The sequence below is a fragment of the Bos indicus genome, chromosome 15, assembly GCF_029378745.1.
Source record: "Bos indicus isolate NIAB-ARS_2022 breed Sahiwal x Tharparkar chromosome 15, NIAB-ARS_B.indTharparkar_mat_pri_1.0, whole genome shotgun sequence".
Classification (NCBI taxonomy): Eukaryota; Metazoa; Chordata; class Mammalia; order Artiodactyla; family Bovidae; genus Bos; species Bos indicus.
Window position 1 is genome coordinate 77,971,071 of NC_091774.1, and position 22,752 is coordinate 77,993,822.

The 22,752-nt window shown below is 42.7% G+C and overlaps 1 protein-coding gene across 3 annotated transcripts in view; it reads right to left on the minus strand.

The window, feature by feature from the left end:
• The window catches only part of AGBL2 (AGBL carboxypeptidase 2), a 31,015-nt gene extending 8,337 nt beyond the window's left edge, over nucleotides 1-22,678 (minus strand). For 2 of the 3 annotated variants that reach the window (XM_070804247.1, XM_070804245.1), the window contains exons 1-12: nucleotides 21,012-22,678; nucleotides 20,751-20,880; nucleotides 20,413-20,476; nucleotides 19,209-19,343; nucleotides 15,896-15,949; nucleotides 14,440-14,625; nucleotides 13,000-13,107; nucleotides 8,894-9,047; nucleotides 5,967-6,749; nucleotides 4,160-4,316; nucleotides 1,912-2,038; nucleotides 1,038-1,138 (exon numbers count right to left, since the gene is read on the minus strand). In XM_070804247.1, the coding sequence (XP_070660348.1) occupies nucleotides 1,038-1,138; nucleotides 1,912-2,038; nucleotides 4,160-4,316; nucleotides 5,967-6,749; nucleotides 8,894-9,047; nucleotides 13,000-13,107; nucleotides 14,440-14,625; nucleotides 15,896-15,949; nucleotides 19,209-19,343; nucleotides 20,413-20,476; nucleotides 20,751-20,786 (1,905 nt within the window). In that variant the 5' untranslated portion in view covers nucleotides 20,787-20,880; nucleotides 21,012-22,678. The remainder of the gene's footprint in view (nucleotides 1-1,037; nucleotides 1,139-1,911; nucleotides 2,039-4,159; nucleotides 4,317-5,966; nucleotides 6,750-8,893; nucleotides 9,048-12,999; nucleotides 13,108-14,439; nucleotides 14,626-15,895; nucleotides 15,950-19,208; nucleotides 19,344-20,412; nucleotides 20,477-20,750; nucleotides 20,881-21,011) is intronic. The other variant, XM_070804246.1, reaches the window with a different exon arrangement.
• Between the last annotated feature and the right edge of the window lie 74 nt (nucleotides 22,679-22,752).

Sequence of the window (22,752 nt, forward strand, 5' to 3'; positions counted from 1 at the left end):
GAAAAAAAAAGCTATTCTTGATTATTCATTTATTTATTCATATACTAAATATGCTGAAAGGCACTTTGTTTATTGCTGGGAACCTAGGGATGAGTAAACCATAACCTCTGCTACTACAGGCATGTGAACAATAAGTTACATGAGCTGTGGGAACAGGCAAAAGCGTTTTTAGGGAAGAATGTCAATGAATACTGCTTTAGCCATTCCCTTGGTTGTAGTTAATAAACTTCTTGAACAATGCAAAGGTGGGATTTGCTTCATATTTTTGAGTAGCAAAGAAGGAAAAGTTAGAATGGGGTGGTTCAGACTTCAGCCTCTGGCAAATCTGATTTAATAGGCCCTATGCTGAGGCCAAATTCTCCTTTAAGTATTTTTTATGGTACAGTGCATCCAGAGTGGTGCATGTCACGTGTTCCCAGGGTGCACATCCCAGAGAGGGCATGAGAGATGAGTTAGGGACCGTGAGTTCAGGCTCCCTTTTAAAAAGGTGAACAATAAAGGGAAACAGAAATAAGCTCCCAGAAAAACAAGGCCAAAGGAAGCCTCTGCTTGTGATTTAGGATGGGGGCAACTTGAGAACATCTGCAGTTAAGAGGAAGAAGAAAAAGAAAAAAAAAACAGAAACAGGCCCAGAAAAGAGAAGAGGCGATTGATACGGCAAGACCTCAGGGAGACCACGGGGGAGGCTGGCAGGTGCACCGAGGGCAGAGACGGTTCTGGAGGAGAGAAAGGACGCCTGGTTTTCTGAGACGGGAGGGAGGGGTGCGAGTGCCGGTGCGGCCACAGGGAGGCCCAGGAGCAAGGGAGAGGCAGCTGCAGGGAGGGGCGCTGCGGCCCCCACTCCCAGGGAAGGACGCGGGCTTACCGTCGGCCGGGAGTGTGCAGACTGAGGTTTCCTCACTGTCTTTGATTATAAAAACTTCAGAAAAATAGGAGGAGGAAAATAAAGATCACCTGTCACCCCACTGGGCTGACTTTGGACCCAAGTGACAATGATCCCAGTGACATCACCACCTGTCTTGAGAGCCCATTTTTACCTTGGTTCGGTCAGGATCACAGAAATCGAGAAGGGTGTCACAGACGTGATAACCCAGGGACTTCAGATCCTCAGTGGTAAAATGAGTGTCTCTTTTATTGCCTGGGGACAAAAAAAATCCATAGGACTTCTTACTAAGTCTTCATGAGCAAATGCAAATCTAATTTATGAATAATATCTCATTAAAAACACCACCTCTGATTCTAGAATATTATGCTTCTGGTCAGGGTCTCTCTCTTAGTCCATTTCAGGAGAATCTTTGACAATGATCAAGTTTTACAATCATGATGCCTAAATTACTGAGGTTTTACTTTGCGATAAACACTAGGCCAAATGCTTTATGTACACTATCTCATTAGGTAGTACCTGTAATACAAGTACTAATATTATTGCCAAGTAAAGGAAATTCAAAGGGCTTCCCATGTGGCTCAGTGGTAAAGAACCTGCCTGCCAATGCAGAGCCACAGGAGATGTGGCCTTGATCCCTGCGTCGGGGAGATCCCCTGGCGGAGGAAATGGCAACCCCCTCTAGTATTCTTGTCTGGAGAATCCCATGGACAAGGGAGCCTGGCGGGCTACAGACCATGCAATCGCAGAGAGTCAGGCACAGCTTGGGTGACTGAGCATGCACGCAAAGGAAGCCCAAACTCAGACCTGCTGTACTTCCAGGCCCTGAGCAACCCCTGTGCTGTACTGCCCCATCAGTATGATATTTCACACTCATATTTTGGGTTCTCGAATTCAGCATTAAAGCACAGACAAGAAAATCTTCTAGGTCAATTATCTCCCCAACATTCAAAGGGATTTCACCTTGCCAGTGCTTGGCTTGTCTTCCTCTTGCCATAATGGCCCGTCATCTACGAAAGACAGCTTACCCAGGGTGGACCCGCCAAACGTAGACTCCATGGTATAGCTGTTGAGGATGCCCATCCGCCACATCACCACGCGTCCTGTTCCTTCTTTGCACTTTTGGACTTTAAAGTTACAACTGTGGAAAGAGAACTAAAGAGAAATCCAAACCCTCTGTTAATCATAAACTGGCAAATGTAAGATGTCTGAAATTCACTAATATGGTTAAAAAAAATGGAAGTATCTATTAGTTTCTAACATATGCTCCATAAAATACCAAGGGGTTGTCATACATATTACAGAGGAAAAAATGAGTTCTGCAGTCTTGTTGGTCAGGGAGATGAAGATGAATCCGATTAAACAGGCCTTCTCTACAGGACCTTTCATTTAATGTGTTATTGTGGACTGTGACTCTCACTAGGGGAGAGAGTAGATTCTGATTTTCATTGCCTGTGGACTCTTCCTTTCCTTTCCCACCTTCCCCAGGGACATTCTGTAGGACTAGGGTTCCTTCAACACCTGTTTGGGATTGCTGGCTTACTTTCGTATTCACGGCACCAGCCAGCCTGAGATTTATTTCCTACCCCTCCCCACCTTGAACCCTCGGATCTGGAACCCTTATCCTCTATCTGTGATTTGTGTACCCCTCAGCCCTATAACCTCTGCCCAGACTCTCCCACCTCCTAACACTAATGTGGTCCTGGCTTGGAGTTCAACAGCCTCCATCGTATTTCATGATCACCCCCAACTCTTTCCTCATTTTGAATTTGTAAACATATACTGGGTTGGCCAAAGAGTTTGTTCAAGTTTTAGACACTGGGTTCTGGATGTGATTTCATTTGAAGAAAGAAAGAGATTCCTGGAGAAAATAGGAAGATTAAAAAAAGAAAAGAAAGAAAAGAGGCAGGGAGGGAAACAGGGCAGAAGGAAGAAAAGCTTCCTTTTCCTTTTTTAACAAATAAGTTGCAGATATGAAATATTTGTCCTATTTATATTTTTTCCAGCCACACTGCACAGCTTGTGGGGTCTTAGTTCCCTGACCAGGGATTGAACCCAGGCTACAGCAGAGAAAGAGCCAAGTCCTACGCACTGGACCCCCAGGGGATTCCTTTGTCCTACACTTTTGTTTGATTTTTTTCAGGCCTAATTATTTTCAAAGGGCCATTTTTATTCCTATTCTCTTTATTTTGGCTGGACCAGGAAGCATGCAGGATCCTAGTTCCTTGATCAGGGATCAAATCCTCACCCCTGCAGTGGAAGTGTGGACTTTCAACCACAGGATCACCAGGGAAGTCCCTGTCTTATATCTTTATGTGAGAAAAATCTGTGCTATCATTTAAATACTTTTCTAAACCCAATCTAACTTCTTTCCAATGCCAGTTACACTTTGTGACTCTATTTATGGTGTTGAAAACCAACTTTTAAATCAGTGCAGATACAACTGTCACAGAGCTATTACTCAACCAACCACTAAAGACTCTCAAGCTGTTTTTATGAGTCCTCTACTGTCCTACAGTCATTTGTGATTTTGTATTACACACATGTTTCTGTAGAGGCTCATATAACATGAGCGTTTGGTCTTTCAATTCCTTCTTCCATTGCCAGCCACAGGATGGAAGATGGTAGAGAATTCTACCTACTAAGAGTTTGAACTTATACCCAGGGCAAAGCAGCCAACAGCAATTTAAAAAAATATCATCTTTATGGAGCTTTATTCACATACCGTACAATTCACACATTTGAAGTACACAATTCAGTGGCTTAAATATCTTCACAGATTTGTGTAACCATTACCACAACCTAAGTTTAGAATATTTTCTTACCCCAAAAAGAAACCCAGGACGCATCATTAGCTGTCACGCACCATGCCACCCTCGGCAATCACTTAACCACCTTCTGTCTCTACAGATTTGCCTTTTCTGAATGTTTCCTAGGACAGAATCATATAACATGTGGCCTTTTGTGTCTGGCTTCTTCACTTAGCATAATGTGTTCAAGGTTCATCTGAGTCCGGGTGTATCGCAGTTCAGTTCTTTTTACTGCAATAACATTCCATTGTGTGGACATACTACAGTTTTATTTATCTTTTCATTGGTTGATGAACACAATGTTATTCTCAAAGCCACACTTTTCTAAAGTCTTGAAGTCCGGCATCCTGGGATTCACCCAAGATAATGAAGAGCAACAAAGCGGCAAATCAGACACTGCATACAGGAATGGGTGAGTTATCCTCCTCCCTCAGTCAGTGGACAGGAAATCACCTTTCGTGCTTACCTTATCTGGTGCGTTTTTGCTTAACATTAAAGGAAAGACCCGCTCATGAAGCCAGAACTCGCGATTGGTGTTATTGCAACCATACAGGAAGATGTTATTCTTCCGGCTGTGGCCATGGAAATCACAATACAAGAGAACCTCCCTTTCTTCAAGAAGTCTGTGGGGGGTGCAAACACAGGACTCAGTGGGTATACTAAGGCATGAGAATAGTCAAGATCCCTCGGAGTCTCTTCCTTAAGCATGTCTGTTGATACTTTCCCTCCCAAGAAAATTTCAGCCCTTAATGACCTTCAAAGGACCCCCAACCTCATCCCTGATGGAAACATGTCTCCAGCACTCCTTGCCCTGCCAGTCACGGAAAGCAGAGATGGGCAGGCCTTGTGGAAGGAGAGGAGAAAATCCACTGAAAGAAAGCCCACCCTGGTGCCGACCTGTGGAAAGAGGGAGACAGGCAGAGAGGGGAAAGAACCAAAGGCAGCCTTGGTTTCTGACATTCCAGGGTTAGTTCCTCTAAGACTCAGCTCTCGTCTCTGGATGACCAGGACACCCATTCAATCTTCTAAACAGAGTTACCTTCTCTGTGATGATGGTAAAAATGCCACACCTTTACAACATGCAGGGGACTGTGCTAAGTAGATAACATGGATTATCTCAGTTAAGCCCCACAGTAACCACCCAAGGCAGGTATTATTATCCCCACTCTACAGATAAGAAAACTGAGGCTTCCGTGGTCACAGAAGCAGTCAGTAGTAAAACCAGGTCTCAGACCCAGGCCTGCCCAACTCCAATATACACTCTGAGCCATTCTGCCTATCAACCCAAAGCTGCTCTCAGCCATTCACACAGATACGGTGAGAAGGTACGTGAGTCCACATGTTTTTATGTGCTGCAATTTCAGGTCCAGTGAAATGGAAGCTCCTTAAAGGTGGGTGCTGTTATATCATTAGTCTTCAACTACTTTTACATTGGCTTAAAAATGCAAATTGATTTATTATTCTTTCTTTATAAGAGGATAACAAGGAATTCTGGAGAAGGCAAATGGCACCCCATTCCAGTACTCTTGCCTGGAAAATCCCATGGACGGAGGAGCCTGGTAGGCTGCAGTCCATGGGGTTGCTAAGAGTCAGACAAGACTGAGCGACTTCACTTTCACTTTTCACTTTCATGCATTGGAGAAGGAAATGGCAACCCACTCCAGTGTTCTTGCCTGGAGAATCCCAGGGACGGTGGAGCCTGGTGGGCTGCCGTCTATGGGGTCACACAGAGTCGGACACGACTGAAGTGACTTAGCAGCAGCAGCAGCAACAAGGAATTCAGACTCTGCAACCAGAGAACTAGCTGTACGACCTTGGGCAAGTCTCTTAACTTCTCTGGGCCTTAATTTCCTCATCCTATGTAAAATGGGGACATCGACTGTGCCTATCTCACAGGGCGAATGTGAGACTCAATGGGGCATGTGGGAAGCACTGAGAATACTGCCTGTTGTACATAAGAACTGACGAATGGTTAGGTACTATTATTATTATTACACAAGTCTCATCACAAAGACCTATGAGCTCCCTGACTTTTGATCTTTTACATTCAATCATTTCACTTGTAAGTAAAACACTCTAGTGAAATACTCCATGTTTAGTTTCAACCCAGAGATAAGACATGATTTAAAAATGTGAAAACTAACAAACCCACATGGCTGCAAAGAGAACATTACAGACTGTCCCCAAAACCATTCCTGACTCCTATGCTGTTGGGAAAGAGCTCACACATTAGACAGAGCTGACAGTGTAAGACCAACGGACAGAAGCCTCACCTCTTGATCATATTCCTGGTGTGCCAGATGCAGGGGAAAGACTCCTTCAGAATGGTTTTATAATGCCGGTTCAAGTCCCTTCCAGCCAGCGAACACCGATAATTCCCCACGATCACTCCGTCTGGATTTAGCATGGGGACCACTTTGAAGATAAAGATATCTCTGAGGAGCTGAGCATCTGGGGAGTTGCTTAGGATGAAGTCCAAAAAGCCTTTCATAATCCAGGAGCCATTACTTTCTCCGGGGTGCACGCGGGCAGTCAAGACCACAGCTTTCTTCGCAGCTGCCTCTTGAGGGGTCCGGGCTGGGTTGGTGATGGTGAGCAGGTAGACGGTGTTTCCTGCTAGGCTCCTACACAAAGTCCGGAGCTTGCAGAACTGAGATTTGACGGGGCTGTTTGCCACCGACAGGAGGAAGCGCTGCAAGTCAGTGTAGGTGTATGGGTAGAAGTGTGCGAAGAAGCAAGTGTCCCGGTCATGCGGGAACCGAGCGGTCCACGTGAGACAGTACAAGGGCTGCTGTCCGTCCTCCGCGGTGTTCCTGTAGTACTTGATTTCATTTCCTTCTCTCCTCCAGCCAATGCTGTGGGTGCTGGCATCCAACTGGGAGTACATGAGCGGCTTCATCCCTACAGTATAGAGGCTCTTGGGTTTTAGCAAGTTGACGATGGTGAAGCGATAGGTGACATCTTTTCTGGTGTTCTGAACTCGAAAATAAAACCACTGAGTGTGCTTATTTGTGTAGAGGTCAGTTCGCAAGGTGAGTTCATACTCAAAGGTGTTTCTGTAATACAGAACACAGAAGCATATCTCTGTAACTCCACTTGCCCCTCAAAAAACAAATACTGTTTTCTCCTGATAAAAACAGACCTTACAACAACAGAAAAGCCTGCTATATCAAACACTTATTTTCTATTTTCCCTAGTTTTCCAGTTCATGTATCAGGCCAGCAGGAACTTGGGAAAAGAAAACTTCTTCGGAGTGGGACAGGAAGGACCTCTAACCCGACACTGCCACGCGGCGTGGGGGGCGCGCCGTGAGCGCCTGGGTATCTTTCAGGAGTGTCCGACAGCAGTTTCTAACTACTTTAGCACCTCTCTCTGAAATGCACTGAACAGTAGTGAAGCCAGAGCCAGTGCTGGATGTGAGCTACATTCTGGATATCATCTCTGTAGAAGAGACCTGTAAGCCCTCTGTGCTGTCTTTATATTTGATCCTCACTTATTTGAAGATGAGGGGACATTTCTGGAAAGCGTTCACCTTGTTGAACTTGCAGAAGACAGAATACAAATGCCAGAGATCATGGAAAGATGCTCATCCACAAGCAAAACTCATGAAGCATGGACTAAAATAGGATGTCCCTTCTGCCTCCATCTCACTGGCATTCTAGAGCTGGGAAACAGGCACTCTCACACACTGCTGATGGGGACTGAAATCATGTTGGGAGGACAACTGGACAACAACTAGTATTACTGAAGTGATCAAACCCTGACCAACAATTTTATGTCTAGGATTTGTCTCATAACCAATACTCAATAACCAATACTCATAACCAATACTCAACACCAATACTCAAAACTACCAAGGCATAAGGGTATTCATTCATTAAGCCAGATGTTGTGAACATCTTCATTTCCCATCAGTTGGGGAAAAAGGTGAATAAGATATAGAGTATCCATATGATAGGACAACATGAGCTATTAAAAACAAGGAGATGCATCTGTGGTACGGCCATAAGAAAACATCTAAAACTTATTAAGTGGAAAAAAGCAACATGCAAAACAGTATGTATTTAAAAAAACAAACAGTATGCATACTGTTTTTTAAAAACATGTAATCTGTATATATTACATCTATCCAGAGAGAAAAAAGTTAACACATATACACAAAAAGTAATACATATAAACAGTTTCTGCATCTGGGAGCTATGATTATAGGACTTCAGCTTTTTATGTTAGGTATTTATTAAGGAGCTTCCTTGGTGGTTCAGTGGTAAAGAATCCACCTGCTAACATGAGAGATGTGGGTTTGATCCCTGGGTTGGGAAGATACCTGAAGGAAATGGCAACCCACTTCAGTCTTCTTGACTGGAAAATCCCATGGACAGAGGAGCCTGGCGGGCTAGTAACTAAACAACGATAACAACATTTTTATTAAGATTGTAAAAAGTTAATGAACAGAAAGTGAAGTCGCTCAGTCGTGTCTGACTCTTTGCGACCCCATGGATTGTAGCCCACCAGGCTCCTCCCTTCGTGGGATTCTCCAGGCAAGAGTACTGGAGTGGGTTGCCATTTTCCTTCTCCAGGGGATATTCCCGACCCAGGGATCGAACCAGGGTCTCCCGCATTCCAGTCCCTCTGAGCCGCCAGGGACTAATGAACAGAAACCCTAATTAAATAGAATTGGGAGACCCGAAGGTGGAGCTCTCAAGCCCTGCAACGGTAGTGGAGCCCAGCAGGAAGAACTACTTCCTTCCTGGTAAGGATGCAGCCAATGAAAAGCTACGAACCTTTTGTTTACTAAAGCCTCCCAACTTCCTTTTCCCCTCCGTTACGTGCTCTCCCTCCCTTGCATTACAGGACTTTCATGGCTCCCTGTGGCTGCAGACCCCGAACTGCAATTCTCTGTCGATCTTGAATAAGGGCATGTTAGCTGGAGAAATATCTAACAGTCTATTTCAGGTCCATAAAGCAAATTTCAAATGTGCACTAATTTCTTTTAGAAGTAGAAAAAACAGTTTGGATAATTTTTTTTTCTAGAGGAAAATATGAGTCACAATTATTTCATTCTTTTTCATTGTCCTCACAATCATCTCTCATCACTTTTCTCTTTCACAAAAACACTCCTGACTCCTTAACATGATTCCTGAAGACACTTCTCAGTCATTTCAGTCATCATCCCTTTGGGAAATTCCTCTCTGTTACTCACACTCTGACAGCTTTCTGCAGGTTCCCACTCTCAAACCTTGATTCAAACAGCAGAGTATTATCTTCTGGTCCTTGTAAGGAGACAGAAAGTTCCTTGATAATTCCCCGTTTGCCTCCCACTCTGGAACTGGTAAAATAGCAATCTTCAGTGGGCACTGTGGATGAGATAGATATATTTAGTCCAAGTTCCAGTCAGAATCCATTTATCCAGTACATGTTTATTAAGCCCCTCTGTGTTAAGCACTATTCTAGTTTAACAACAAGGAGTATTTAAATAAGAAATATCTATATTCTTAGTAGTCAATGGCTTTGCAAGTGAAGTAAGTAAGTATTTAATATTCATCGACTTCATACAATCTTGCATCACTTATATGGATAATTTCACTTTGCAATGATTTTTTACTATACTTGCATTATGTTGTCAGACGTTAGCAATATCTGCCAATCAACAGATGATTGACATCAACAAAGATCTTGACCACGGGGTAGGATGGATACATGCATTAAACAAATAGAAACATGTACAGGGCCTGCTTTTATAAGTAGATAATCTTTCATTAGTAGATAGATTCACATTATGACTTTTGCTTCTATATGCAATCTTGTCACAGTGGAGACTTAGAGAGGAAGTAATTTGGATAATAAAGGAAAGCAAAAGAGAAAGTGAGTATAAAATGGGAGTAAAAGCACAGAGGAGGTAAAAGCAGAGAAAGCAGCAGAGTACGCATGATCCATTTAAGAGCTGGAGTCCCATGTTGTTCAATCCTTTCAAGGAACCATAATCAATGTACAGACCAGCAACCAGATGTCGTTAATAAAGGAATTTCAACATTTTCTTGAGTCTCTTAGGTGACATTAAAAATGATCCAATTCATAGCCCACAGTAACATATCTCAAAAACAAAACCTCTTTCTTATTTAACCCACAACATTCTTAGAGCACGTGGTTGCTCCAGGACTCCTAACTTGACAAACTCCCCGATTCTCCCTGGAGCCCCATCTTCTCAGTTTTCGTTTTCTTCATTCCTCCAGGAGGGTGGGCTTAACTCCACTTGATGAATCCAAAGGCAAGATCAAGACAGCTGCTACAAATGTGTATCAACAGGACAAGCCACAAACGCTGCCGCATCGGGAGAATGAGCTCTCAGCCCCAGTGTTTCTCCCTCTGTAGAAATATGTCTGGATAGAACCGACGAGGCAGTGGGGATCCGTGGTCATCTGGTTTACTGGAAATGACTACAAGGTCACCGACAGGTAAAACAGGCTTATGATACCAAGAGTTTCTTGAGGTTCTAGGAGCGATACATCCCCTAATATCACTCAAGTCAACTGACTTACAATCTCAGATTTTATTAAAAAAAAATTTTTTTTACGTGGACCGTTTTTAAAGTCCTTATTGAATTTGTTACAATATTTTTTTCTGTTTTCTGTTTTGGTGTTTTGGCTGTGAAACATGTGAGAGCTTAGCTCCCCAACCACAGATTGAAACTGCACATCCTACGTTGGAAGGAAAGTCTCAACCCTGGACTGCCTGGGAAGTCCCCTGATCTTAGACTTTCAAGTCTCCCAAACTCCTCCTCAGACGTTCCATAAGGTGGAGCTAGGTAGTCGCTTCATCTTTTCTACCTCACTGAACATGGTAAGTTTTGCCAAAACAGTGAGATCAGAGTCCAAAAGCAAGGGACCTGGGAGTAGAGCGGTTATAACCACGTCTCAGATGGACCCTCTCTGCTCAAACCTGCTCATTTTAGTTTTCCCATGGTAGGAATGTAAACCCATTGCAGCTTCCTCTTTCCTATCTCTTGCTGTTTCTTAACCTTCCCCCCGCGATTTTATTAACTTACATTCCATTTATACTAATTACACTTGGTACATACTCCTCCTCTAATAAAATTGACTTCTCTTCTGACCATTTCTATCTATTGATTCACAGCTCTTTAACATGACATCTCCTTTCTGCCTTCAAGGTTACTATTACCATCTACTTCACATCCTCCCCGGCACTTGTTACTGTCCCTACTGTTGTTATGGCTGTTTTAGTGAGTTTGAAGTTGATTCTTCCTTTCCATAAATATCCTTTTATCGATAAATATCCAGTATCAATAAAGGATATTGAACAGAGGAAATTCTCGGTTTCCAGTTTTCAGAATGCTATCATGAAAGGCTGGATTTTGTCAAATGCTTCTGCTGCACTGACTGAGATGACTGTGTAGTTTTTTTCCTCTTTGTTCTATTAATGTGGTTTGTCACATCAGTTTTCTTATGTTGAACCACCCTTGGCTTCCTGTAACAAGTCTCCCCTGGTCACGGTGTACAATCCTTTCAATATGCTGCTGAATTTGGTTTGCTGGTATTTGGTTGAGGATTTTTGCGTTTATATTCATGAGGAATACTAATCTATAGTTTTCTTGTGATGCCTTTGTCTGGCTTTGAATACTGGCTTCAAAGGAAGAGGTAGGAACTGTTTCCTCTTCTTCTGTTTTCAGAGTTTTTGAAGAATTAGGGCTATTTCATCCTTAGATGTTTGGTACAATTCAAATAAATCCTGGTAAGCCATCTGCGCCAGGGATTTCTTCCCAGGAAGATTTTGAATTACTACTTCAATTTCTTTGTTATAATCTATTCAGACTTTTTATTTCTTCCTGAGTCAGTTTTGATAATACGTGTTTTTTCCAGCAACTTTTCCTATTCGTCTGTGTTGCTTAATTTGCTAGCATAAAGCTGTTGCTAGCATAAAGCTGTTATTAGCATTGCCCTGTAATTGCTTTGATTTCTGTAGAGTTGATGGCTGTGTCCCCTTTCACTCCTAATTCTGGTCATTTGTGTTCTCCTCTCCTTTTTCCTTGGTTGGTTTGGCTACAGTTTTGTCAGTTTTGTTGATGTTTCCAAAGAACCAACCCTGGTTTGGTTTCCTACATTACTTTTCTATCTCATTGACTTCCATTTTTCTCTCCACTATTTCCTTCCTTTTGCCCACTTTAAAAAATCATTTATCTACTTCGGGCTGTGCGGGACCTTTGTTGCTACGCACGGCTCTCTCCAGTTGCGGTCACAGGGGCTGCTCTCCACTGCGGCGTGTGCGTCTCACTGCGTGGCTGCTCTCGTTGCGGTGCCTGGGCTCTAGACCACAGGCTCAGCAGTTGCGGCTCACAGGCGTAGTTATTCTGTGGCATGTGGGATCTTCCCGGACCGTCAAACCCACGTCCCCTGCGTTGGTAGGCAGACTCTTAACCACTGGATCACCAGGGAGTCCCCTTTTGCTCACTTTGGACGTAGTTTGCTCTTATTTTTCTAATTTATTACGGTGGAGGCTTAGGTAACTGATTTCAATCTTTCTTCCTTTTAAATAAAGGCATTTAAAGTCATAAACTGACCTTGCAGTGCTTTAGCTACATCTCATAAATTCTGATATGTGGTTTTATTTTCAATCAGTTCAAAATAGTTTTGAACACTTATGTTTTCTTTAGCCTGTGGGTTACTTAAGAGAAATGTGCTATTCAACTTGCAAATATTCGTATATTTCCCAGATTTCATTTTGCTGTTGATTTCTAATTTAATTTTGCTGTGGTCAGAGAATGTATTTTGTATGACTTCAATCCTTTTCAGCATATTAAGACTTGCTTTATAACCTTATACATGGTATATCCTGGGGAATTTACCATGGGCCCTTGAAAAGAATATGTATTTTGTTCTTGGGCACAGTGTCCAGCACATTTTTATAAAATACATGAATTACACCAGCAGGATGCCTGCAAATTAATGCAGGAAACTACAGCATAAACGCCAGTCATACACATAGACTACAAAGCCCTCACTGCGGCAAAGCAGGTGAGAAAAGACGAGCGATTCCCCAAAGAGCCAACGTCTGACTTTCAGGAAGAACAACAGGGAAGAAGAGATGAAAGGGACTCAGAACTATTAAGAAAAGGTTCTATATCATTTTTTAAAAAGTGATGAAATATTTAAAACTGATCAGTTATGAATTTCAGGGCTACCACTCAGTTTACCACTAAACAATGGATTTTTGAAAATTATTTTTATTACAGAAAATCTGTTTACTGTACTTTGGTCATGACTGATGACTCACTGTTTGGTGTGATAACAGTACCTGAATCTAACTGATAGACAATTGTGCCTTTTTCTTCTCCTACAATTTCTGGTATCTTCTCATTTCCTGTAGGTTGATAGAAATATTCTGGTTGAGGTGGAACCCACTCTGAAAGAAGACATTGAAAAAGCACAAAATAAGAAATAATATAAAAGGTATTTTATTAGAACTGATATAAAATAATAATAATGATTATTCAAATGGCTAGTCTGATTGAATCAAATCAAATTCCAATCCTAAGTTTCCAGTGTGTTTGTAAATTAATTATACCTTGCTTCTTTCTATAAAGACTATGGAGAAATTTTTAACAAAAAGCATATACAACAGAAGTATAACACTTAAAAATAAGCCAGAAAGTTGGTGCAACAACTCTACAAAATGTGTCCCTGAGCTTCCAAGTCAGGACAATACAATCAGCTACATTTTTCTTATTACTATAAAGGAACAAGTATACCAATTTCGTCAGAGGAAACAAGGTTTTTTCATTAATACTAAGTTCTGAAAGATTTCTCATATGGGACTTGGGCAGCTTCCTACCATTTTAAGTACAGGAGCCACTGATGAAAGCCAAGGGCATAGAAAGACACAACTTAAATTCAACAATACATAAAAGAATCATACACCATGATTAAGTGGGATTTATTCCAGTGTTGCAAGGATGGTTCAACATTCACAAACCAGCCAACGTGATACATGACAGTAACAAAATGAAGGATAAAAATTATATGATTATTTCAACACACGAAGAAAAAGCATCTGAACAAAATCCAACATCCTTTACGACAAAAATTTTCAGCAAAGGGGGTATGGATGGACCACCTGAAAATAATAAAAGCCGTGAACTGACAAGCCCACAGCTAACATCATACTCAACAGTGAAAAGCTGAAAGCTTCTCCTTTAAGATCAGGAGCACTACAAGTATGCCTACTCTGATCACTTTATTCAACATAGCACTGGAAATCCTAGCCAGAGCAATCATGCAAGAAAAAGAAATAAAAGCTCTTTAAACTGCAAAGGAAAAAGTACAACTACCACTGACATATATTATATATAGAAAACCCTAAAGACTCTATCAGAAAACTGTTAGAACCAATAACAAATTCAGAAAACTTGTTAGAACTAATAACAAATTTTGTATTTTTCAAAGTACAAAATCAATACACAAAATTCTGTTGCATTTCTATACACGAATAATGAAAGAAAAGACAACATTCTCATTTACAACTGCATCAAAAAGAGTAAAATACCTATGAATAAATTTAAACATTAGTGTGACTTTTGACTTTGGGGAGTGTGTATCAGTTTCTCAGAGCTTAAGCATTTTCGAGTGAGCTAACAGATAGTGAATCTATCCTGCCTTGTACTTTACTATGCACAGAACTTACAACTGTCATACAGACTATCAGAAGAGCGAGGCCATGACACATAAGTCACATTACCAATATGATGAATGCGCTCCTTGATGACCTCACATTCTACTGGCCATCTTGGAGCCTGTAGCAGCGCGCTGCCAGAGAAAAGAGCAAAGAGGTCTCGGGGTTCTCTGAGATGCGGGTTTACTTTGCCAATGTCATCATAAAGAAGCTGTCTGCTCTTAACAAACGGTGAACTCAGCATAAGAGAATCTGCCAAAGGGAAAGGTAAGGAGTGAGCAGTTTCCTTTTCCTTTGAAGCAACAACTTTACTGCTCAACTGTAACAATTAAGGAATTTTAAGCATTGTATTAAAATAGTATCACAGATATGCAATCCTATGACATCTTTCTCCTTCAAAGAGATTTAGTTTCAGGTTGACAATATCGAAATTATAAAACATTAAGCTAAAATTCCCTTGTAGCTCAGTCGGTAAAGAATCTGCCTGCAGTGCAGGAGACCCGGGTTTGATCCCTGGGTTGGGAAGATCCCCTGGAGGAGGAAATGGCAACCCACTCCAGTATCTTTGCCTGGAAAATCTCATGGACAGAGGAGCCTGGTGAGCTGCAGTCCATGGGGTCCCAAAGAGTGGGGCAGGACTGAGCAACTAACACTTAAGCTAAAATTCTGCTCTAATCTATAAAGTACTTACATGTAAAGGTTTAGAGTAAGTCAGAAGAAACTGTTTTGTTTTTTAAATCAAAGTTAATGAGTTGAAGATATTTCAACAGTGGGTTGGAAATAAAAGTTACTTAATGTATGCTATTTTTGTCTGCTGCTAAGTCACTTCAGTTGTGTCCGACTCTGTGCGACCCCAGAGACGGCAGCCCGCCAGGCTCCGCTGTCCCTGGGATTCTCCAGGCAAGAACACCAGAGTGGGTTGCCATTTCCTTCTCCAATGCATGAAAGTGACAAGTGAAAGTGAAGTCGCTCAGTCGTGTCCGACCCTCAGCAACCCCATGGACTGCAACCTACCAAGGCTCCTCCATCCATGGGATTTTCCAGGCAAGAGTACTGGAGTGGGGTGCCATTGCCTTCTCTGATTTTTTTTTTTTCTAGAGAGAGGCAAAAAAAACCCCAAAACCACAACAACTTTCAATTTGACCACCAGCATTTTAGAAAAGTACATAAAACTTTATTAACCACAATGTAACAATCTACAAACTAAATTTCAAGTTCTTGCTATAACCATTCAAAGGACAGAGAGACTTACAAAACAGAGAGGATGGAGAGAGTAGAGGCAGAGGTGTGAGAAGGGGCAGGAGAGAGAGAAGAGCTCTTAGGAAATAAAGAAAAGGGAAAAGGGAGGAAAAGAAAGGTTTCAAGGAGAAAGGGCAGAGGAAGGAAATGGGAGGAAGAATGAAGAGAAAGGGCAGGGGAAGGAAAGGCTCCAGGGTGGCGCCTCCCAGCGCTGGTGGGCAGCAGGGAGAAGACATGTTCCCACAGGGGAGTGCCTTTTCTGGCCTGGAAGGACGCGCAGTACCTCTGCTCATAGCTCCTGTCTGTCTGCGCACAGTGGAAGGTAGACAGCTAGGCCCTAGAAAGAGGAAGGAAGAGGCCTGGTTTGTCCTCCGGATCTTTCTTTCCTCTGTCCTTTTCCCCCTATCCCTTCCATCCCCCCACCTTGGGTCCCTGCACTTCTATGTCTAAACCTTTCCCGCACTGTTTAATGGAGGCAGTGGGGGAGGCAACAAACATTTGAAAAGATGGTAAACCTCTCAATCTCACTCAAAGAAATGTAAATCAGAATGACACGAAGATATCAGTCTTTTAGCTACTTAAGAGAGGAAAAACATTTACCTGTTTTACACTCACCCTGACAAGGGTGTAAGTAAACAACTACCCTCAGAACCTCAGGACAAAAAGGCAAATTTGGTGCAATCTTTCTGGAAAGCAAATTTGGCAGTGTCCAGTAAGACTTAAAACACGCTAACCCTTGATTCAGCAATCCCACTGCTAGGAATTATCTTATAGGTTTTCTTACAAAAGCTCGTCAGCATACATATGTAGAGAGGTTCCCTGCAGTAATGCTCCAATAGTAAAAACGTGCAAAGCACCAAAGCATCCATCAAAAGGGAAGTTAAAATAACTGTGACATATTAACGAGATGGAAAACTCATTAATAGGCATTAATAGGTAGGTGCTCTTAAAGAATGAGGTAGATATTTTTTTGTGCTCATAGGGAAAGCGTCTATTAAACAAAAAAAGCCAAAGTAAAGCTTGTGTAGAGGATCCTCTATGAGCAATCAGAAAGAAAAAATATATAGATACTTGAGGGTATAATTTTTTTACTGGAAAAAAAAATGATTACAGTAGTGGCTATATTAAGGGTGGGCTGGGAGAGCTCTTAATTTCCTTTTGTGTTTTTTCTACCATTTGGATTTTCTAACCTTATATGTATATTTTCTTTCTTTCTCTCTTCTCCACACCCCCTTCTCTTTCCTTTCTTCCCTTCTTTTTCCCTTTTTGAAACAAGTATATTGTAACTCATTCCTTTTCTACTTTTTTGTACTTTTCTGGTTTAAAAAACAACACAATAAATGGTTTGCTACAAACATGAAGAAAAATATCTTCCTCACTCCAATGATCAAAATGGGGGTGGGGGTTGGAAGGTGTCAGGTTACCAATTATACTCTAAAATTCCTTTGCATTGTTGTGTTACTTCTGTAGCTGACTTTGTATTTTATGGTTTTTTTTTTACTATATGAAGACAGGCAACTGTTTCTTATTAATGTTATTTCAAGTATCAGAAACTGGGACAGGAGGGGACTGAAGGTGGGGGGTCAGCTGGCCCCTGCGCCACCCCACCCTGACAGTCTTCTTCGCTCAATCTTGGCCCTTCCACTCCCAGCCAGGAGCTCCGGGACGCAGAATGGAAGAGCCTTCCGAGCACGGGGATGAGCAAAAGTGTAAGACACATATTTGAACATGAAAACGGAACTGCTACATCGAAGGTTAAGTACCGTTATATTTCCCTCCTATTGCCAAACTGCCGTCCTAAAATAGTCCGTCTAGGGGCTTCTCTGGTGGCTCAGTGGTAAAGGATCTGCCTGGCAATGCAGGAGACACAGATTCCGTCCCTGATCTGGGAAGACCCCACATGCTGCAGAACAAGCAAGCCTGTGTGCCGCAACTATTGAGCCAGGGCTCTAGAGCCCGTGAACCACAACGACGTAAGCCCTCGCGCCCTAGAGCCCACACTCCGAAACAAGAGAAACCCCCACAATGAGAAGCCCATGCACCGCAACTAGAGAGCAGCCCCTGCTTGCCGCAACTAGAGAAAAGCCCGTGCAGCAGTGAAGATGCAGCACAGTCCAAAAATTAATAATAATAAATAAAAAAATTTAAGTCTATCTATTCACATTCCTAACAGCAGTGTGGGAGGGTGTTCTACCATCTCCTGACGGCTACTAGGTATAATCATAAAAATATTTTTGCCCAAGTCTCATAATTTACAAAATGGTACTTTGACATACTGAATTATATCTTTAGTTAGGGATGAAATTGAGCATCTTTTCAAAAAACCTCCTGACTGTGTTTGCTTTTCTATGAACTCCTTGCTCATGTCCTTTGTCCATCTTTTCTATTTGGTCATCGTTTACATATTGATTTGTAAGAGTTATTTTGTTAAGAAAGTTAATCCCTGGACATGCCTGTGTGCTCAGTCGTGTCCAACTCTGCAACCCTAGGGCTGTAGCCCACCAGACTCCTGTGTCCCCGGGATTTCCCAGGCAAGAATACTGCAGTGGGTTGCCATTTCCTCCTCTAGGGGATCTGATCCAGGGGTTGAGCCCGCACCCCCTGAGTCTCCTGCACTACAGGTGGATTCTTCACCACTGAGCCGCCAGGGGAGCTCATGCTGCATGTTGCATTGGCTGTGTTTGCTTTTCTACGAACTCCTTGCTCATGCTCTTTGTCCATTTTTCTATTTGGTCATCTTTTGCTTATTGATTTGTAAGTTATTTTGTTACGGAAATTAATCCTTTGACAATATTTCTCACGAAAATTTTTTTCAGTTATTTTTCTTTACTAATGCAACTTTTTCCTAAAGTTTTGCTGTAAAAATTATCAGTGTTATATTTTATAGCTTTGGGGTCTTGTATCATTCAAAGATTTTTAACCAGAAAAGGGATACAATCAGATTTGCACATAAAAAGAAAAAAAAAAAACAAAAAACACTGCTATGTGGAAGTGGATTGGAAGGGGGCATCATGGAACCAGAAACCAATGATGAGGCTGTTTCAATAGTGAGATGATGGCTGCGGTTGTGCAGTAAAGGTTGTGCAGTAAAAGGAAGTGAATTGATGTTTGCTTGGATATATATTGAGGGAGAAATTTAACTGCATTCCTACCCTCGAATTCTAGAAAAAACTTGTGGAATCCCTGTAAAAAATTGTTTTTGCTTAAGTTAGCTTGGATTGGTTTCCACCACTCCTATGCAAAGAGCCTTAATAAATATATCCATAAAAACTGCATGAAAAAAATCAACGTTACTCTTGACAGAAGAGTTTTAACAAATTTTCCAACAATTTGGAGGAAGACCATGCAGAATACATGGTACTTTAAACCTACAATCCAAAGCAGATCTACAGAATATTTTTTTGTTTTGTTATTTTTCTTTTCATTTAAAATTTTTCTTTTTTTTTTAAGATAAACATTTCTGAGTGATGTCAGAAACAGTGTCCAAGGGTGCTCCCCTGGCTTCTCCCACGTTAGGCCATGTTCTCCTCAACCTCAGGAGCAGTTGCTCAAGGGACTAAGCATTCTAGGGACATATGACACCCATTACTACTCACATAGATGCTTCTCCTTTTGCAAGCGGTCCGGTATCAAATCCTCTCTTTTTCCAAAAGAGCCATTCAACAGGTATCGAGGATTATTCTTCCAAATGTGCTGGTGCGTAGCAGAGTTTGGTAAACTGCCTCTCTGAGCTAAGAACAGGCGGTTTAGTGAAAGATGTTGAAGGCTAGTTCGTCACATCCAATATTGAGGTCAACACTCAAACAATTACTACTAGCAAACTGCCTTCCAGTCACCACCTGCCATACCACAGGCCTTTACAACCAATATAACCCATTTTCCAAAGAGCTTTCACGTTCCAATTTCTCTGAGTTAAACATAATTTTCTCCATTTCACGTTGAGGAGAAGACTTGAGAGGCATATGGTAAAGTAGAAAGGAAGGGCTGGGGAGGCAGGAAAAACCCAGCAGTTGTATGACCAAGTCAGGGTAAGTGCTCAGAGTGGAAGTGGAGCACTCAGGATGAGAGGTGCCTCGTCCCGAGGGGTCTGCTGAATCTGGCAAACTGGGAATTCCGTTTTCAACGAGTGAGTGAGTGATCACTTACAAAATGAAACAGTTAATAAGAAAGTTTAACAAGACAGAAATGAAATCAATACGAAAACTTAAATTTTATTTCTAAATACCAAGAACAAAGTTAGAACATCAAAATTTTAAGATACCACTTATAAAAGCATACAGATAAGCAGTTCCATGAAAACAATTTATAAATCTCATTGGAAGACATTAAGGAGGACCGAAGCAAATTAGAGAATTAGAAAATACTATGAATAGATTGGAGAATGTGGTATTGGAAAATTCTCATTTCTTGTCAAGTTTGATCTGTAGATTAAATGAAATCCCATTTTTTTAAAGCATCACACGCCAGTTCTAAGATTATATAAAAAGGTAAGGTTAGCCAAGACACTTCTGAAAATGACAATATGGGAGGACATTTCTTTCCAACTATCAAGACTATTTTCATGCCATGTCATGTCATTAAGAAAGGGTGGTAGTGGTTCAAGGACAGACAGACAGACCTCTGTATAAACTGACACTCAACAGAAGTGACAGAGCATATCAGTGGGGAAAGGAAGTACTTCCCACTAACGCTGCTCAAAAAATTCGTCATTAGTTTATCCAAGCACAACTCTCTCAGTTGATCCAACAATGTACTTCAATGACCCAGGAAAGGTGGTGCTGGATCAGAACGAGATACTACCTTTATAGTAGCCATAGTACTGGAGGTGATGGTACATAAAGTCTTCATAGGGATCAGGAAGAGTCTGTGAAAGGACAAACCATCTCAATCAGGAACATGTTTTCATAATAATCATTATTATAACAGCCTGTTAAAAGAGTGATACTGACTCTTAACAAAGGTACACAAGTATGGTCGCAGAGGACGCCACACCTGAGAACTTCTAAAAACAAACCATGTGAAAGACATTTGTGCAAATGATTCTACCTTTGGGATCAAGATCTCTAGCCAGAAAAAGGTGCCATCAGAATATACCTTCTGAGCTAGTACTGGGTTTCTGGAGAGGAGTGGGTACCGACCTCCTGCTTCAGCTCTGGTTCCAATGCTGGGAACATGTTACTTCTGCATGGTATGCTGAAGACCAGTCAGTGACACCCAGCAACAGCCCCTGCCCAATTTCCAAAAGGGCAGTTGATTACATACGAGGAGCTAAAATAAACCAGAGCAGGACAACTGAAGTCACCTGTCGACATCCACTCCCGTCCCCTCCCTCCGCTCCGCAGCTCCCACGCGGCACCCTCCCTCTAAACCAGGGCCCGCCATGAGGCCCGGGTGGGCACCTGAGGAATCTGGGAGGGTGGCTAGTCTTCCGACCTCCTCCTCCCGAGGCGCCAGGACCCCTGCCGGCTCCATGCTTCCTTTTCCGGGCTGAAGGGGATGCCCACCACCAGGACGCCGCTGGACAGTGAAAGAAAAGGGGAGGGGAGTCCGGAGGAGTCGTCTCGGGGAGGGTGGGAAAAGAAAGGTCAGGGGCTCCGAAAACGGAATTCAGGGGTCCGGGGTTTCCTCGTCAGGGAGAAGGTGGCGGAGGGCAGTTTCCCGGAGAGTCGAGGGATGGGGCGTAGAGATTTCCTGGGAGGCCACAGGGAGAGTGCTACCGCCTCGGCGCCCCGGACTGTTCGGGGCAGCAGGGGTTGGGCGCGGTGCCGGCGGCGACAGAGGAGCGTGAGTGAGGCGGGGGGTCACCACCCGCAGGCAGAGGCCCCGCCGCGCACCCGGCCGAGGACGCCCTCGCGGAGCTCTCGCCAAGCCTCAGCTTTCGGCTGGGGCGCCGGTAACTTAGCAACCGCGAGCCGGAAGCAGGAAGGCGGGGCGGCTTGGCGCTTCCGGGAGCGAGGCCCTGCCTCCGAAGGGGGTGTGGGGAACCAGGGGAAAGTGGACGACTGCAGTGCCAAGGCTTTGTTGTTACTCTTCACTACAGTATTGCAGCCCGGATTGTTACTGTTACTCTTTTCATTACAGTATTGCAGCCCGGACTCTGGGGATTAGAACTTGCATTGGTGGGGGCTTCCTTGGCGGTCCTGGGAAGGAAATGGCAACCCATTCCAGCATTCTTGCGTATAGAATTCCACGGACAGAGGAGCCTGGCATGCTGCAGCCCATGGGGTCTCAAGAGTAAGACACGACTGAGCGACTAACGCTTCCACTGTCCCTTTCCTTGGCGGTCCAGTGATTAAGAAGAGACCGCGCTTACATTGCAGGGCACCGGTGGGATCCCTGGTGGGTAGCTAAGGCATGCTCCATGGGGCAGCCAAAAAAAAAAGTTTCTCAGCTTTAAGGAAACTGTTGGGTATTACTCAAAGGGAGCTGCTTCTCCTCTTTCACCTATTCCCTCCATCCCAGAGCCAGAATTGAAAAATTACCTTCTCGGTTGAAAAATACAAGAAACAAAGTAAAACCCACACTTTGACTATCAAATTGTCGGATTCAAAAAACTGCTTCTGATCTGGCAGGATAGGGACAAAGGCACCTAGTTCCTGTCAACAATTCCTAGAAATCTGGTTAACTGTTAGGCAGTTAAAAGCAAAAGCTTTAATGACTAGTCAATAGCCTTTTTCCAGAAATGTGCTCTATGCAAATGACAAGAAAAACAATGTATATACGAAATGGTCACCCCGATTTTTGTGTAAATAAAAACCAACACACAAGTATATATGACACTGATCAGTTAGCTGCATATAAATATACTGGAATAAAATTTTTACTACTGTTGTCTTTGGTTAACTTTACATGACTATGAGTATATGTAACTCTTGTAACTAGTGAGAGTATAAAGCACCTTTTTTTTCACAATATTAACCACATTTTGTCATTTCCAGGATTTAAGTAGGCTAAATACAAGCTAATAATAGACCACGAGCTCCAAAACTTAAGTCACATCATATTTTCTGATACTCGAGTCCTGTTTTCTAACCCCATCCGCCCACCCTGCAACGGGCTCCAGATCCTGACACTCGTCTTTCTCCTGAGAGCTTCTCAATGTTTCCCTTATGCCTACTTGATTAGAAAAAACGACTAACT